The sequence below is a fragment of the Eutrema salsugineum genome, unplaced genomic scaffold, assembly GCF_000478725.1.
Source record: "Eutrema salsugineum unplaced genomic scaffold, Eutsalg1_0 scaffold_10, whole genome shotgun sequence".
Classification (NCBI taxonomy): Eukaryota; Viridiplantae; Streptophyta; class Magnoliopsida; order Brassicales; family Brassicaceae; genus Eutrema; species Eutrema salsugineum.
The window spans coordinates 4,527,517-4,544,050 of NW_006256908.1; the positions used below are offsets into that span (position 1 = coordinate 4,527,517).

The 16,534-nt window shown below is 37.3% G+C and overlaps 5 protein-coding genes and 1 non-coding gene across 7 annotated transcripts; 3 read left to right on the forward strand and 3 right to left on the reverse strand.

Annotated features, from left to right (window-relative positions):
* Positions 1-307: 307 nt before the first annotated feature.
* On the forward strand, positions 308-2,770 carry LOC18027833 (uncharacterized protein C20orf24 homolog). The gene is made up of 4 exons (XM_006409880.2): positions 308-669; positions 942-1,045; positions 2,209-2,338; positions 2,464-2,770. The coding sequence occupies exons 1-4, from the start codon at positions 544-546 to the stop codon at positions 2,500-2,502; spliced, it is 399 nt and encodes a 132-aa protein (XP_006409943.1). The 5' UTR covers positions 308-543; the 3' UTR covers positions 2,503-2,770.
* A 141-nt stretch (positions 2,771-2,911) lies between these two features.
* TRNAG-UCC lies at positions 2,912-2,983 on the reverse strand. Its single transcript has one exon. It is a non-coding gene; the product is annotated as a tRNA-Gly (tRNA).
* A 365-nt stretch (positions 2,984-3,348) lies between these two features.
* On the reverse strand, positions 3,349-5,890 carry LOC18027834 (probable xyloglucan galactosyltransferase GT11). Its single transcript, XM_006409881.2, has 2 exons — positions 4,620-5,890; positions 3,349-4,248 (listed from the first exon to the last, which is right to left on the reverse strand). Exons 1-2 carry the CDS (start codon positions 5,888-5,890, stop codon positions 3,420-3,422), a joined length of 2,100 nt encoding a protein of 699 aa, XP_006409944.2. The 3' UTR covers positions 3,349-3,419.
* Positions 5,891-6,834: 944 nt separating this feature from the next.
* Positions 6,835-8,280, reverse strand: LOC18027835 (BAHD acyltransferase At3g29680). Its single transcript, XM_006409882.2, has one exon. It carries the CDS (start codon positions 8,256-8,258, stop codon positions 6,909-6,911), a length of 1,350 nt encoding a protein of 449 aa, XP_006409945.1. The 5' UTR covers positions 8,259-8,280; the 3' UTR covers positions 6,835-6,908.
* Positions 8,281-10,123: 1,843 nt separating this feature from the next.
* On the forward strand, positions 10,124-12,413 carry LOC18027836 (RHOMBOID-like protein 1). Its single transcript, XM_006409883.2, has 6 exons — positions 10,124-10,597; positions 10,887-11,050; positions 11,245-11,408; positions 11,521-11,780; positions 11,865-11,991; positions 12,081-12,413. Exons 1-6 carry the CDS (start codon positions 10,287-10,289, stop codon positions 12,201-12,203), a joined length of 1,149 nt encoding a protein of 382 aa, XP_006409946.1. The 5' UTR covers positions 10,124-10,286; the 3' UTR covers positions 12,204-12,413.
* A 1,375-nt stretch (positions 12,414-13,788) lies between these two features.
* Positions 13,789-16,462, forward strand: LOC18027837 (scarecrow-like protein 33). 2 transcript variants are annotated; one of them, XM_024161052.1, is made up of 2 exons: positions 13,789-13,908; positions 14,021-16,462. In XM_024161052.1, exon 2 carries the CDS (start codon positions 14,133-14,135, stop codon positions 16,311-16,313), a length of 2,181 nt encoding a protein of 726 aa, XP_024016820.1. In that variant the 5' UTR covers positions 13,789-13,908; positions 14,021-14,132; the 3' UTR covers positions 16,314-16,462. The 2 variants fall into 2 exon arrangements, with proteins under 2 accessions (XP_024016820.1, XP_006409947.1); XM_006409884.2 differs by having other exon boundaries at positions 13,816-13,908; positions 14,107-16,462.
* The last annotated feature ends 72 nt before the right edge of the window (positions 16,463-16,534 follow it).

The window sequence follows — 16,534 nt, forward strand, 5'->3', positions numbered from 1 at the left end:
TAAGAAAACAGAACTAAAAAGTCAATTGTATGGGTTCATCATAAAATATAAAAATCACACACAATAAAATGCATTACAAGTTTTACGAAATTTTCACCATATATATTTTGTTCAAAAGTTTAGTACATTGTTGACAAAAAAAAATTAAAATTCACATTTCAAATTTTTAAAACTTGGTCGAAACAGATAGAGAGGTGGAAACAAAAAAGGAATTCATTTTTCGTATTTGTTTTTCCAGCTCCATTATTGTCACGTGCGTGGCACAGAACTTAGATACATTAATAGAAAAGGAAAAAAAAAAGAAACTAGAACAAAAAAATCTATACTTTTTTTACCGGTCGTCGTAGATCTGAATCAGAAAAATTCAGTAGTTCATAAGCAAAAACCAAACAAAACTTCTCAGAAAATCGGTAAGAAGTAAGAACCCTAAATTCGATAGTACTCTCATCACTCGAATCGGAGCAGGGTTTGACACTGAATCCGTTCTTGTGAACTGGGTTTTGCATTCGGATCTATCTTGTTTTTGGAGATCTCATCGCAAATATGAAAGAAAGTAAATCTGCAAAGTTGAATCATCAAGACCACCATGAACAGATTCACCACCAAAACAGTCACTTGAGTTCTTTCAAATTCGCCAAATTGTTCGATTCAGAAGCTTCCTGGGACAAGGTAAATAGTCTCTCTTAGTGTTCTGTAGTTGCTATGTCTAAAGTTGATTTCTTTTTATCCTGTGTCGCTTACACTGATTTTGTAGCTTAACTTTATAGCTAAGACTATAAAAACTTGTTATTGGACAAAGAGTAAATATGTTTCTGTATTGGGGATTAGCTTTAAATTCTGATTGATTGCTAATTTAGAGAGTGATTCCTGAATAGTAAAAGCAATAGTTTCTTTTGATGCTTCTGAAATGGTTTTTGAGCGTGTGGTTGTTGTTGGGACAGGATCAATTGGGAGATGTGTTGCATTGGATCAGGCAAGTGGTTGGGTTACTCTGCGGATTGTTGTGGGGTTCGATACCTTTGGTTGGAGGCATTTGGCTACTTCTGTAAGTTCTTCATTCATCTTGTTACAATTTACAGTGTATGACTAGAAAGAATTGTATCCTCCTGTCTAATCTCGAGCTATGGTTTTCAGAAGTTTGTTGGCTTGATCCATGGAATCGAATCAGTATCGTTTGATTTCCCTGGCTTTGTTCTATATTGCTGATCAGGAAACTTTTGAAAGCTATCACTTTTCAAACGATAGTAAGCTACAACAGTTGCTATTGTCCTTATCTTACTTCTATGAAAGTTGCTCGAGTTGAACACCTAAAATTGTGTACCTGTTTGCATTGCAAGAAAAAATCCACCTTTTATGAAAGCCGATTAGAAATCTTATTTTTCAGCGGTACTAATACTGTAGATCTTGGCGAAATTTTGTTTTTCATAACAGAGAGAGTTACCATCAAAACCCAAGTGTTCATTATCAGTTTTGTTTGCATTTGAATAGTTAAAAGTCTAGACTTTGAGCTTGAGTTTCCGGCGACATTCATAGAAATAGAGTGATGGGTTACCATCAAAACCCAAGTGTTCAATATTAGTTTTGTTTGCATTTGAATAGTTAAAAGTTTAGACTTTGAGCTTGAGTTTTCGGTGATATTCATAGAAATAGAGTGATGGGTTACCATCAAAACCCAAGTGTTCAATAATAGTGTTTGCATTTAAATAGTTAAAAGTCTAGACTTTGAGCTTGAGTTTTCGGCGATATTCATAGAAATAGAGTGATGGGTTACCATCAAAACCCAAGTGTTCAATATTAGTTTTTGTTTGCATTTGAATAGTTAAAAGTCTAGACTTTGAGCTTGAGTTTCCGGCGACATTCATAGAAATAAAGTGATGGGTTACCATCAAAACCCAAGTGTTCAATAATAGTGTTTGCATTTGAATAGTTAAAAGTCTAGACTTTGAGCTTGAGTTTTCGGCGATATTCATAGAAATAGAGTGATGGGTTACCATCAAAACCCAAGTGTTCAATATTAGTTTTTGTTTGCATTTGAATAGTTAAAATTCTAGACTTTGAGTTTAAGCTTATCTATAAGAGTTTCCGGCGACATTGATAGAACTTGAGTTTTCATTTTACAATCACACAACTACATAGCAGGCCTTTGTATGTTACTTAAGCCCGGTTTAAGTTGATTTATCTTTACAAGTTACACTATAAATTTGGTAGATTTCTGGCGATCTCTTCTGGCATAGTATATGGTTACTATGCATTGATTCTAAAGATCGATGAAGAAGACTTTGGTGGTCATGCAGCTTTGCTCCAGGACGGTCTATTTGCTTCTCTAAGTGTATTCCTGGTAAATTTTCATCCTCTCTCTCTCACTATACATATATCTATATTCATTCTTCATGTTTCTATCTTAAGGTAGATTTTCTTTAATCTTAAAAGTTGATTTCGGTCATTTGATGAATTACGTTTCAGCTTGCGTGGATTCTGGTGTATAGCTTGTCTAGCTTCTGATAGAGACGCACTGTCTTGTCCTTGAGTTGCTTTAGCCTTGCTCGGAAGAAGTTTTAGCAGAGGTTGCCTTTTCATGGTTTCTTCGGTTAGTCTTCTTTACGTTGCCATTGATGCTTTTGCTTTCTGAAGATGGGAACTAGCATTGGTAGATTTTCAATGGAACATATGGTTTCCTTTCCTTTTGTCAGTTATACTATGTTTTTATTTTGGAAATTTTTTTGTGTAATAAAACTAATATTATTATGCAAGGTTGTGTTTATTCTGAAAATATGGCATCTTTAACACCCTTTCTCCAAATTTTAGTACAAAAACTTGTCAATAAACTGAAGCAAAATCAAACATATGATATTTTTTAATCAGGATCAAGTGTCGTGAAGAAGAGAAAATAAAATCTCAGTTAAAAGTCTAATGCGTCTGCCGGGAGTCGAACCCGGGTCTATTGCTTGGAAGGCAATTATCCTAACCGTTGGACTACAGACGCTTTGATGCTATAACATATCAACACATAAAAATTAACTCATAGTTAGTAGGGGCAGAGCAATTACAGATTTAAAGAATGTACAATCCAAACCAATAAGCTTCTTTGGAAAATGTCGTGGGCTAGATTGCAGTTTGCAGGCTTTGTAATCTGTTTTTGTGCGTTTGGGTTCTTGTTAGGTGTTTGTTAAGGTTAATTAACAAATTGTAGACGAAAGAAGAATAAACAATGCTATTGCTGTCTCAACAATGAATATATTTTTTTTTTTAACATGATCTACAACTGTGTAAATAAAATCAACCAATTGAAAAAAGAAAAAAGGCCTCGTGACTTCTTTCTACTATCACAATCACAACTACATTCACTTCTCTCCCAAATAATTTTAAACAAAAAAAAAAACAAACACACACAACAAAACACAAAATCTAATATCAATCCATCATGGCCTATCAAAGTAAGAATCCCACTCATGCCTCTCAACATTCCCAAACACATTATATTTCCAAGAAAACTGCTCAGGAAAATCAAAAATCTCCTCATTCCCTTCCTCAATCTTCTTCCTTAACCCTTCCACTCTCTGCAACACTCCTTCCACAGCCACATCAAACGCATCTTCAAACCTTCCCACATCTCCTCTCTTACCAGACGGATTAAAATACATCAGCCTCGGAATCAATCTTATCACTTCTTCTCTCATCGCAACAACTTTCCCTCTCGGAATCCTACTCAAAATCTTCTCTATACTCGCTTTACCTTCTTTAACATTCTTCCCCGGTATAAAAACAGAATATTTCGAGATATCTTTAGGTAAATGCCAAATGTACTGCGCGTAAGCTGAACCGGGATGGAAGAAAACCGGTATGCAACCTGCTAGTATCGAGTCAAAAGTTGAGCGGCGCGTGTAGGAGTCACCAGGAGGTTGGAGACAGAACGTTGAGCTCAAGAAGAACTTCATGATCTGGTCGGGTTTGTAACATTTTTGAGAGCCAGAGACGCATTCAAGAAGCTTGCATTTTCTTCTGGAAGCTTTGCATTGGTCCATGATCTCTGATCTGATGCTGTCACCTAGGTTTGGACGTGGTGCACCTACAAAGGAGAATAAGTAACGACGTTTGATTCTTCTCATTCGGTTCTGCCATTGGAGGATCTCTGCGTTTGTTGAAGGGTGGAAATAGGTCGGGTAAGGAACTGCGAATCCGTGGTAGTTCCATGGGCTTGATTCGATTAGTAACATCGTCATATTTCTTATTTCTGGTAAGATCATTAACCTGGCTAGGTCACAAGAGAGAGACACAACTATGAGAAAGCTTGTCCAATAAAAAAACTAAAACATTCATTAGTTTATTATACTACGCTACACCTACATACTTTCTTGAATTTATTATACTATGACCATGCAATTTTTTTATGTTTTAAAGTTTTGAAGTGTGATGTATAAAGTTATTTTACCATTCATTCATCAAAAAATACCCTATAGTAACTTGTAAACGAAACATCATTAATTAATCTACTAAAACTAGTTTTTCGTTAATTATTTCATGTATATCTTGTAATAACATAATCAGTTCTCATACTTTATCACAATGTTATTCTTTCTAATTAACAGTACTTTTAAGTTTATATAGGATTGGTGGTTTACCTGTTTCCCCAATCGGATTCATTCTCTGGTGTACGCATAAAGTCCCAAGTGGTGCGACCAGCGACCATGAAATGATCTCGACCGTCCATTCTCTTCCACTCCGGTCTCTCCCTCAGCCACTTCATCAGATCAAGCGCAGCTGCATCCCTCATGAAAGGGAACGGTCCCCACAAAAACCGCATCAAGTCTAAACCGGGATAGTAAGGAACATAAACCGCAGAAGCTAGAGAAGAGTCTTTAGTCAAGCACTTGTACTGTTTCATCCTGTTGTGAAATATCACTTCCAATGTGAATTGGTTTGTGGCAAACCAACCAGAAACTCCCTCCATGTTTGGTAGGCGAGGGCCTAAACCGAAATTCGATGTTAACTCGCACATATCAGTCCACTTACTCAATGTCCAGCAATTCTTGAGAAGCTCTTCGTTGAACAAAGCTGGAACTTCGTGCATATACACGTATTTTCCTGCACATGGATCGTTGCGTCTCGTTTTTGGCCTTACTATAACGTTTCGGACTCTCCTAGGTTGGTTTCTCTTCGAGATTAGTCTGTTTCTTGCCTCTGAAGTACTATTATTCAATGCCAAATTGCTCTGAATCTTTTGTTCCGGTACTGTTTCCGAGGTGTTATCACCTTCAAGATCATTATTAGACCAATCATTAGGCAATTCATTTCCTCCTTTGCTCTCCAAATCATTGTTATCATCATCAACTCGCTCTTTCTTTGCCTCGAGAAAGCTCGGTTCTTTGTCGAATGATTGATCACTATTATCTACATTTCTCTCAACATCATCAGCATTAGAACGAACCCTTTTCTTCTCCTCCTCAGCTCTACTCGAAGATCTCGACTTTCTTGGTTCCCGATGTCCTCTCCTTGCCCTCGTGGACCGACCACTCAAAACCGAACCACCTCTCTTCTTCTCGCTCTCGACCTTTTCCTTCTCCAGTTCCTCAACGAGATCATTCACAACCTTTGCGTCTTCAGAAATCCGATCCTCGGGAGAAGAATCATCGCCGGGAACAGGAAGAGTTTTGTTATCGACGCCGGAGACAACAGGCTGGTCGGATTCGTGGTGTTCCGGGACAAGATCGATGACGTTTTCTTGTCGGAACAATCTCTCGTGGCTATGAACGGTTTTTGCGGAGGAATTGAAAAGGTAAAGCAAGAAAAGCCAGAGGAGGAAAGAGGCAATCGCCACGTACCAGAACTGTGTTCTGTACTTTGAGCTCGACTTCTCCATCGCCATCGCTCCTCTCCTATGTGGTTTTCTCATGCATTAGCCAAATCTCACCGATTTGTTGCGTGTGGCTTAAGAAATCGTGAAAGGGTGTGTTGATTATGAGGGATTTAGGGCTAAATGGATCTCTGGCAGATTCAGGAAACGAATGGACGCTGTGAGAGAGAGATGGGAGATTGTGAAGGTGTTGAAGCGTTCAAAGGTATAGGTTTTGTAGTAATTAATGAAAAGATTTGTCTTTTTCAACAAATTAAGCGTTAATTACTAACATTTGGAGGCATGTAAATAATCAAGATTCTCTCGTACATGTGTCCTTAATATGTGTTCAGGCTCCTAAAATTAAAGCTTCCTTTGGTTAATGTTAATTACTCGATGACATTAAGAAAGTATACACATTTATTAGAAAGTACCCGGATTTGGGTTAAAAAATATTGGGAAATGTATCTAAAAGGATATCTTTTTCAATCTTTGTGAAACTCAACTTTTTCTTTATAAGTTTGGTCAAATACCCATTTTCTTTAATACAAACCCAATAATATTTAATTTTAGGAAAAATAATTAACATCTTTGTAACATTATATAAATCATTTGATCGACCTTCGAATTCTAGTTCCTAGTATGGAGGAATTTTTTAACTATTGCAGTCGATGTTTCTCTTTATAGACAGTTCTAATGCTTTTGTTGATATTCTGAATTCTGAATTTCGGTCTTTTCATATCCAAACAGTTCGAATGTGATAAAGTTCATTATTCATACAGAGATTAGATAAAAATGCTAGTTTATCTCCCAAAAACATTGTCTAATCATTGATCAACTAAGTTATGATAAGAACGAAATCTCTGAGTTTCTTAGCTCAAAATAGAAATAGTTTTTAGATTTATGGTAGAGATTGAGTTGTAATTTGCAAGTAGAGAGTAAAAGAGAAGATGAGTTTGCAACGAATCTCCCATTGCTAAAGATCTTCTATATGCAACTTGATGAAACTAATCTCACATTATTACTAAAAATCTTTCATGCACAATTTGATGAAACTAATCTCCCATTGCTAAAGGTCTTAATTGTGTAATCCATTTGTAAATAAGGAAAGAAAAACATCCATCTCACATTTCTTCAAAGAGATACCAATCTCGACGCCACAAGGCTCATCCCTCCTCTTCGACATAGAGAACTGATTGTTCCTGTAAATGGACATAACTTCGGTATTAACGGGTCTTCCCCACCCGAAATCTGACCCGTATACCCCAAACTGGTTAGACCCGGTAATGGATAACACCTGTGTACCCGATTTCATGTTCTTTTGGCCTTCCTCGTACTGCTCCCATATTGATTCAACCTCTCTTGAACCGCAGCTTTTGACCGAATCGCTAAGAATCTTCACGCCATTAACGAATCCATCTTCTCCCAAAAAAGTTTTGGCTTTGTATTCTTTTAAAACGATGGATAAGACACAGTTTCCGAAATAGGTCTCAGGAACTACCGGGTCTAACCGGTTTCTGAAATCAGCAACGTACCTGAACCGAACAGGTCTATCTGCGTCCCCTCTACGAGTCTTCACCATGCAGGTCAACACATAGGCGTAAGTGACAACGAACGTCGACAAGTGAAGATCAGAGCCAGATGCCTCGTTCTTGGCGTGCTCCTTAAGTTTCTCGATGTTCTCTTGACTCAAACCTAGCGTGATCCGGACGACATCGTCGTCGATGTCTTTAAAGGGAGACAGTTTTAGTGTTCTTGCGCTGTCTTTGTCCTCTGCAAGACACGACATAAGTTCGAGCATCTTCAGTTCGAGTCCGGCTGGAACATTGATGACCGAACGGTCTAAGAGCATAGGTAAATGAAAATCTTGCGGTATAGTTCCGTGATTACAGATGTGAGCCCATGATTTGTGGAACTTAGCCCCCGTTTGGCCGTCCATGACGGCATGGTGGACTGTGGTTCCGATGCAGAAGCCTTGGTTTGGGAAAAGAGTGATTTGCACAGAAAAGACTGACGCAAAGTCAGAGGAAACTGGTAACTTGGGCACCATAGGGCTTAACTCAGTCTCGTGACGAAGCCCTTTGCCGGAGATAAAAGAGAAATCAGCGCTGGTCTCGGCCACTGTGAGAGAGATAGTGTCTCCCGGTAAGACGATGATGTGCGGCTTAGGATCTTGTGGGTACCACCTGAGGTGACCGGAGAGCGGGAGGAAATGTGTGAGGGCTAGAGAAAGGGATCGCTCGAGCTTGGGGAGGATCAATGAGTAGAAGCAGTCGCGAGATGACTCAGTGAGTCTGTAAAAGGTGAGTCGCTCTGTAGGGTTACGTTTTAGCCACATAAGATCAAAGAAAGTGAGTGGGATAATGAGCGGTTCGACCGAGTTGGTTGCAGGGCTGACTCGGGAGATCTTGATCACGTTTAACGCCATCGTTTGACCAAGATTATCTCACTTGTGCTCTCTCTGAGACCCACTCTTGAATTTGATGGAAGCTATATATTTATAATTATAATAACTCGTGAGGTTAGTAACTAATTATCATATGAATGATGCTTTTGGTAACGCAGCCATGTGGTGAGCACAAAGCAAACTATTCTTTCGCCTTTTACTAAAGAAAGATGCTTTTTTCGTGGGTCAAACCACTCCAACTTTTAAAGCGAAAGTTACTTAAATATTTGAACATTATAACGACATCTCATGAATTGCAAAAGCAACATGTATTAATGCTTATATAAATCCTGCCATCCCATGAATTATTGTTTCAGGCAAAAGGTTATCCAAGTAAGATACATCATTATGTGAGCCCAATATATAGAAGTGATTTACTACAGAGAGGATTCATCACTCATTAGACATTTGAAGCAACAGCCTTAACAAGTGTTCTTCCTTGTGCTATACTCTGATATAATCAGGAAAAAATGTTGTTTTGTACTAGTAGTGAAGCTAATATGCTAATAGGAGAAAGAAACTTGAAGCAATTTTAATGGCCTTGCATGTTAGACATCTAATCTAGCTGTTTTAACCATTTCATTATCTTTGGCTTATCGTTGCACTCACTGTTCTTTTTCATCTCTTACCTAACACTCTCTTTTAGGTCTTCTGTAACACGAAGACCGATTAACAAAGCTTATTTGTTGGAATTCATACCAGTTTATAAACGTTTTATAATAACTAATCACGAATTCAACTATCAGAAATAATGCAATTACTGAAAAATAGAAGGAGTAATATTTTGGAGTACGTAAAACAGAAAACAAATTCTAAATTATATTTTGGATTGAATAGGCAGAAAATGAATTCTCTAAACTACTTATATTATTTTTTTAACGAAAAACTACTTGTAATTAATATCTTAGATTAGATAAAACATAAAATTAATCTGAAACCACGTAAAATGTATTCCAAACTGCGTAAACTTGATTTAAAAAAAAAGTAAGTAAAACGTATATGCTCAAATGCGTAAACTAGCGAGGTGATGATTGAATGGGCACTTAGTTGGCACAGTTGCATCATGTGTTTCCCGTATTTTCATAGAAAGAGTATGCCTGAAATCATCTATATGAAAAAAAAAACATTAATTAGAAAAATTAGACTAGAGGTAAGCTTTTAGGAAAATAGAACTTTCAAAGTTGTTAATACTTTAGGGAGAATATGACATCCGATTTTTCTCGATTTGGAAACGCTTAATCTGAAGTTAGAGCAAAATTAATTAAAGAACTACAACCACTCTCCAAAGGAAAACAGAGAAACAAACATAAAGATCATAATCGAAGGATATTGGGATTAAATGTGGGTTAATGTTGAACAACTAATACCTAGAATAGTTCCAAAAAACAACAACAACTAATTATTATAGCCTTGAGACTCGAGTAAACTGAAATTATTGATAAGATATTTCTAGTGTGTCAAGATCTTCTTGTATACGTATGTGGAATTAATGATTAGTTACAATTATTTTAACGTGTTTGACGATTTTAGAAGCTAAGTCAAAATTTATCATTTGGATTCGAAGGTAAGGAACATATTTTCTGATTTACAAGAAACGGAAAAGAATATTTTCTATTTTCAACACTACTATACTATAATACAGCTACAATATATCATTACTAGATTAGATTAATATACTGTTGATCATGTGATGATTATTCAATTTCAGGCAATTGTCGCGCAATTAATATTCGAATCTTTCTTAAACTTAAATGTGATTTAATTCAGATAAAACTATATACTATAATGAAATCAAACGTTACTATATTTGCGTTAAATTCATTTAATTAGCTTGTTCACGAGGAATGCCCAAAAAGAGGAAAGACTATTGATTCATCTTCTCGACCTTCCCATCTGATTCCTTCGCTTCTGTAGAAACAATGTCGTGAAAAAGCTAGATCCTTTCTTTTAGGGTCTGTTTGTTTTTCTTCGATTCGGAGGAAGAAGAAGAAGAAATTCGGGGGGTTCGAAATGGTTCGCGATCGGCGAGAGGGTCTAGAGATCAAGGTGGTGGATCCGCCGACAAACAATGTGTCCGTACAAACTTCTCCGGCGACTCGCCGGCGGAGGCAACGCACTTCTTTCGCTGAGTTTCGGCCGTTTAAGCTTTGGTTTCCATGGCTGGTTCCAGCTATCGTGGTGGCTAACATTGCCCTCTTCGCCATTTCGATGTTCATCAACAATTGCCCTAAAAACTCGGCTAATTGCTCAGCTAGGTTTCTTGGGAGATTCGCATTTCAGCCTATGAAAGAAAATCCTCTTCTGGGTCCATCTTCTACGACGTGGGTAACCTAAAAGCTTTCAACTTTTTGACCCTTTCATTGAGAGAATTCGTGTTTCTGAGATTCGAAAAATGTTCGACTTTATTTGTTTCCTGGTGATTGGATTTATTATGTAGTGGTGGGTTCTTAATTTTTATTACTTTTTACCATTTTAGTTGACTTTGGATGTTGTCAAACTTCTGCTGAAAAAAGGATACTCTTTTTTAGATCTTAGATTGTGAGTATTAGTGAAAGATCTGGTGAATAAATTGGCAAAAGTGTTACTAATCACTGTGTTCTTTCATATCAGATTGGAGAAGATGGGTGCTTTAGATGTAACAATGGTGGTTCATAAGCATCAGGTGTGGCGCTTGTTCACCTGTATATGGCTACATGCCGGGGTTTTTCATGTCCTTGCCAACATGTTGAGCCTTATCTTTATCGGCATTCGTCTTGAGCAAGAATTTGGTTTTGGTATGGATCTTAAAAATTCTCTCAGGCTTTTATCTTTCTCCATTTATAAGGGATGAATAGGTTACTCTCAGTTTTGGCTCTTTCTCTCTTTAATGCAAGTCTAGAACTTCTGTGAGATTGCTGGGTCATGAGTTTGATTCATATGCCAAAAATGTATATGATGGTATGCTAAAGACTCGCTTTTTCTTTGACAGTACGCATTGGATTGCTTTACATGATCTCTGGATTTGGTGGAAGTTTGTTATCTTCTCTCTTCAACCGGAATGGTATATCTGTCGGTGCATCTGGTGCATTATTCGGTTTGCTTGGTGCTATGCTTTCAGAGCTGCTCACTAACTGGACTATATACGCAAATAAGGTAGCCAGGCCAGATTGAATAAACCCAATAAAAGAGAAAGAAGATGAAAAACTTCACTTTTTCTTCATGATTGATGTTGTCTAAAAGCTTACTCTTTTTTCTCCATTTGCAGTTTGCAGCTCTTTTGACTCTCATCTTCATCATAGCCATTAATTTAGCCGTAGGTATTCTTCCACATGTAGACAACTTTGCTCATCTTGGAGGATTCACTTCCGGGTTTCTTCTAGGCTTTGTTTTCTTGATCCGTCCTCAATATGGATACTTCAACCAGAGGAACAACCCTCGTGGCTACGCTGCACCGTCTGCTAAATCCAAACACAAGCCATACCAATACGTTCTCTGGATCACTTCTTTAGTGCTTTTGATAGCAGGGTATGTTTCTTTTATCCCACTTACAAAATGAAATACAGGTTCCAAGTCAGATCTTTGATGCAAATTTATGAAATATTTTGTTAGATATACCATTGGACTCGTAGTGCTTCTTCGAGGGACGGATTTGAACAAGCATTGTTCATGGTGCCATTATCTCAGTTGTATCCCTACGTCGCTATGGAGCTGTAAATCTCAAAATGTGTACTGTGAGGTAAGAACGTTTCATATCTCGGATCTTTCTGTGTTCTTGAGTTTAGTAAAAGCTAAAGAATGATTGTGGAATTGGTGATTTTGGTGCAGTCGAGCCAGATTGGGAAGCAGATGAATTTGACATGTATTGCTAATGGGAGAACAGAGATGTATAAGCTAGCTAGCGATAACCCGTCTCAGATTCAGCAGTTGTGTTCCCAATTATGCAGCTGATTCCACTAAACATCTCAATTTTTTTTCTTTTTACTCTGTAGAAAGTAGGAATGTTCATTTAATTTGATCAATGCACTTGTGAATCACACAAGTTGTGATTGTTCTTTCTGATCATTATCCGGTTCCACTTCTTGTTTTACTGCATATGTATGACCATATATATTGAAACATAAGTGGTGAAAGAGAAAGTTGAACAGAGTTTTTTTTTTATGAAATCATTTTAATTAATTTTGTTTAAGTCTTTTAATTGTACTCTAATCAAATGATTATAAAAATATTACATATTTTTATTTGGTTCATATGAAATATGTTTTAAGTTAAAATGCGAGTGCGAACATCTTACTGGTATTTACTTTATGGTCAAATTACATTATTTTTTGCATAAATATTTGCTAAAAAGTCTAATACAATAAAACAAAAAACAAAAGTCATAAAATATCTTACCTATAGGAACAGAAAGAGTATTCCATTTTTTTTTTGGTTTTTTGCTAAAAATTATTACAATTTTGCTTGATATTATGCATTGTTTGGTTTTCTGGGAGTGCATGTAATGATATTTTTAATGCATGATATCTTAGTGGCAATTCAAAAGTTGAAATTGATTACTTAAAAGTATCTAATCATATGTCTTAGATGGTTAGTGCGAATATGATAATCCCACCACCTGACTTTGACAGTATAACACATCGACAAACATATGTATTTTCTTTCTTTAATATATAACGGATTACAATGAGATTTGAGTTGATCATCTTTATGAGTTTTTGTGGCCTTAAAGTAAATCTTAGGAAATTATGGAAAATAATATCTTCATTACAAACAAATACATATTTAGATCGAAGAAATTGCTGACAAACAATTTGTTGTTCTTATGGATGATGCGGTAAGGATTACACTGATGTACTGGTTATCAATCATGAAAAGAAGTGAAGAAAAGATAGATTTAAATTTTTAACTATACATCTTTTATTGCTGAAAAATTTCCTCTTTAAGTAAATTGGAAACAGATATATAAGATTAAGCGCAATTTGCAATTTGCACCATGGGAGACCACATATACCGATACGACAAAAGTCTAGCCATATGGTTCGGCACACCGCACACGGACAACAAAACGGAAGCCAATGTTCCATCGGAAGTTTTCTTCACTAAATACAAAACGCTACATTCATATAAAAAAAGTTTTTTTCGGATTGAATAAATTTATATTCAATTTAAAAGAAAAAAAAATTTTAAGCTAATTTTTTTAAAAGGATTTTCTTATGAATTCTAGTGTTATCTGAATCAAAATTACATAATCGTAGGATTGTAGCTGATTATCATTTGATGTAAAAATTACAGAATCATAATTTGACACTAAATTTACAAAAACCGAATGCCGCCAAATTGTCAAAAAGTATAGTCGTGATTGTTGTTGTAATTTAACACCACATAATTTTTTTTTTTTTTGATACAACAAAAAATAAACTCGAATGGAAGGAAGTTTCCTGCCGAGTGGATTTCTGATTCATATAAAGAAACACAGTACGGATAAAATGTTTCTTATTAAGTAATTGAAATTTTTTTATCTTTCATCCTTTTGTTCTTCTTCTCTATAGTTTATTTATACATTAAAAAATTCATCTCCAACACTTACACAGACCATTTCTTCCTACACAAAGCTTTCTTTCATAGTATCTGAATCGGCGCATCTTAATCTAAACAGGTACGCTTGCAAAACTTTTTTATTTATCATAATCCTTGGGACTAACAAGCATCACCGTTTTTGATTAGATTCTCTGTTTTTTTTTTTTTTTGCTGTTAATTATCTTGATCAGGGAGAGAAAAAGAAAGATTCAACCTTTTTTTCTCTCGGAGACTTTGAGGATTAACGATTTGCAGTTTCTTGTGGAACAATTTCTAGGGCTTATTAGGGTTCTTGAGAAAGCTATGGGTTCTTACTCTGCTGGATTTCCTGGATCCTTTGACAACTTTGATTTCAATTACCAGACCGATTTTACCGGTTTAGGAAACGGATTCTATCTGAATGATCAACCTTTGTTAGAAATTCCATCTCCTCTTCCTCCTCTTCCTCCTTCAGAGCCATATTCTCAACATAATCTTGCTGCTTGTGATGCTGATTTCTCTGATTCGGTTCTGAAATACATAAGTCAAGTGCTTATGGAAGAAGACATGGAGGAGAAGGCTTGTATGTTTCATGATGCTTTGTCTCTTCAAGCAGCTGAGAAGTCTCTTTATGAAGCTCTCGGTGAAAAGTACCCGGATTCTCAGCCTCTGACTACTACTACTACAAGCACTGTTCCATTGGTTGATAGTCCTGATGGTTCTTCTTCAACTTATGCCTCAAGCACCACAACTTCCTCTGATTGGAGTTTTGATTGTTTGGAGAATAACAGGCCTTCTTGGTTACACACACCAATCCCGAGCAACTTCGTTTTCAACTCTACTTCTTCTACTAGATCCAGTCCACAGTCTGTTGGTGGTGATAATGCGGTGTTGGGGTCAAGTTTTAGCGATGATTTGGTTTCTAATATGTTTAACGACAGTGAATTAGCGTTTCAATTCAAGAGAGGAGTGGAGGAAGCTAGTAAGTTCCTTCCCAAGAGTTCTCAGTTGGTTATAGATGTGGAAAATTACATCCCTGCTTCCAGATCCAAGGCAAATGAACCTAAGGAGCTAAACTCTGTTCCTCACAGATTGACCGGAAAGAAAAGCCACTGTCGTGAAGATGAACTCTTGACTGAAGAAAGAAGTAAGAAGCAATCAGCTGTTTCTGTTGATGAAACTGAGCTGTCTGAAATGTTTGACAAGATTCTTCTATTTGGCCGGCCTAAAGAGAAACCTCTATGCATTCTTCAAGAGAATTTCCCAAAGGAACCGGCGAAATCCTCACCGTTAAGTAAGGGTCATAAAGGCGAGGCAACACAGGCACAGAGACCAGCTGCTAGTAGTGGTAACAGTTATATGAAAGAGACACCTGATTTGAGAACCCTTTTGGTTTCATGTGCTCAAGCTGTGTCGGTTAATGACCGTAGAACGGCTGAAGAATTGTTAAGACAGGTCAGGCAACATTCTTCATCTTACGGAGATGGAACAGAGAGATTAGCTCATTACTTCGCAAACAGTCTTGAAGCACGCTTGGCTGGTATAGGAACTCAGGTTTACACCGCCTTGTCTTCCAAGAAAACATCTGCTTCCGACATGTTGAAAGCTTACCAGACATACATATCGGTCTGCCCGTTCAAGAAAACCGCAATCATTTTCGCTAACCACAACATCATGCACTTGAGTACCAACGCCAAAACCATCCACATCATAGACTTTGGCATATCTTATGGTTTCCAGTGGCCTCCTCTGATTCATCGCCTTGCTTGGAGACGTGGTTCATCGTGTAAGCTTAGGATAACCGGTATAGAGCTGCCTCAACGAGGGTTTAGACCAGCCGAGGGAGTTATTGAGACGGGCCATCGCTTGGCTAGGTATTGCCAGAGGTATAATGTTCCATTTGAGTACAATGGGATTGCGCAGAAATGCGAGACAATAAGAGTGGAAGACTTGAAGCTAAGAGAAGGCGAGTTTGTGGCTGTAAACTCTCTCTTTCGGTTTAGGAACCTCTTAGATGAAACGGTGGCAGTGCATAGCCCGAGGGATACGGTTCTGAAGCTGATAAAGAAGATAAAACCAGACGTGTTTATCCCTTCGATCTTAAGCGGATCCTACAATGCGCCTTTCTTTGTCACCAGGTTTAGAGAAGTCATGTTTCATTACTCGTCTTTGTTTGACATGTGTGACACGAATCTAACACGAGAAGATCCAATGAGGGTTATGTTTGAGAAAGAGTTCTATGGGAGAGAGATCATGAACGTGGTGGCTTGCGAGGGGACAGAGAGAGTAGAGAGGCCAGAGAGTTATAAGCAGTGGCAGGCTAGGGCGATGAGAGCTGGGTTTAGACAGCTTCCGCTTGAGAAAGAGCTGGTCCAGAAACTGAAGTTGATGGTGGAAAGTGGATACAAAAGCAAAGAGTTTGATGTTGATCAAGATGGTAACTGGTTGCTTCAGGGCTGGAAAGGCAGGATTGTGTATGCTTCATCCACTTGGGTTCCTTTGTAGACGTTTTGTCTTATATCCCAAGAAACTGATTCTCTCTATATAGGGTTTGTTGTCTCTTTGTTCACACATGACATTCAGCATTCAGATTTGTATATTTGTACAGGTTTAGGTTTCTGTTTCGGTAACATAATCAGGTTAAGATTTTGATCCTCGTATGTTTTCGAGCTTAACGAATTTTCTAATGGGTCTAAAGCATATTTTGAATGGCCAAACAAATGAGA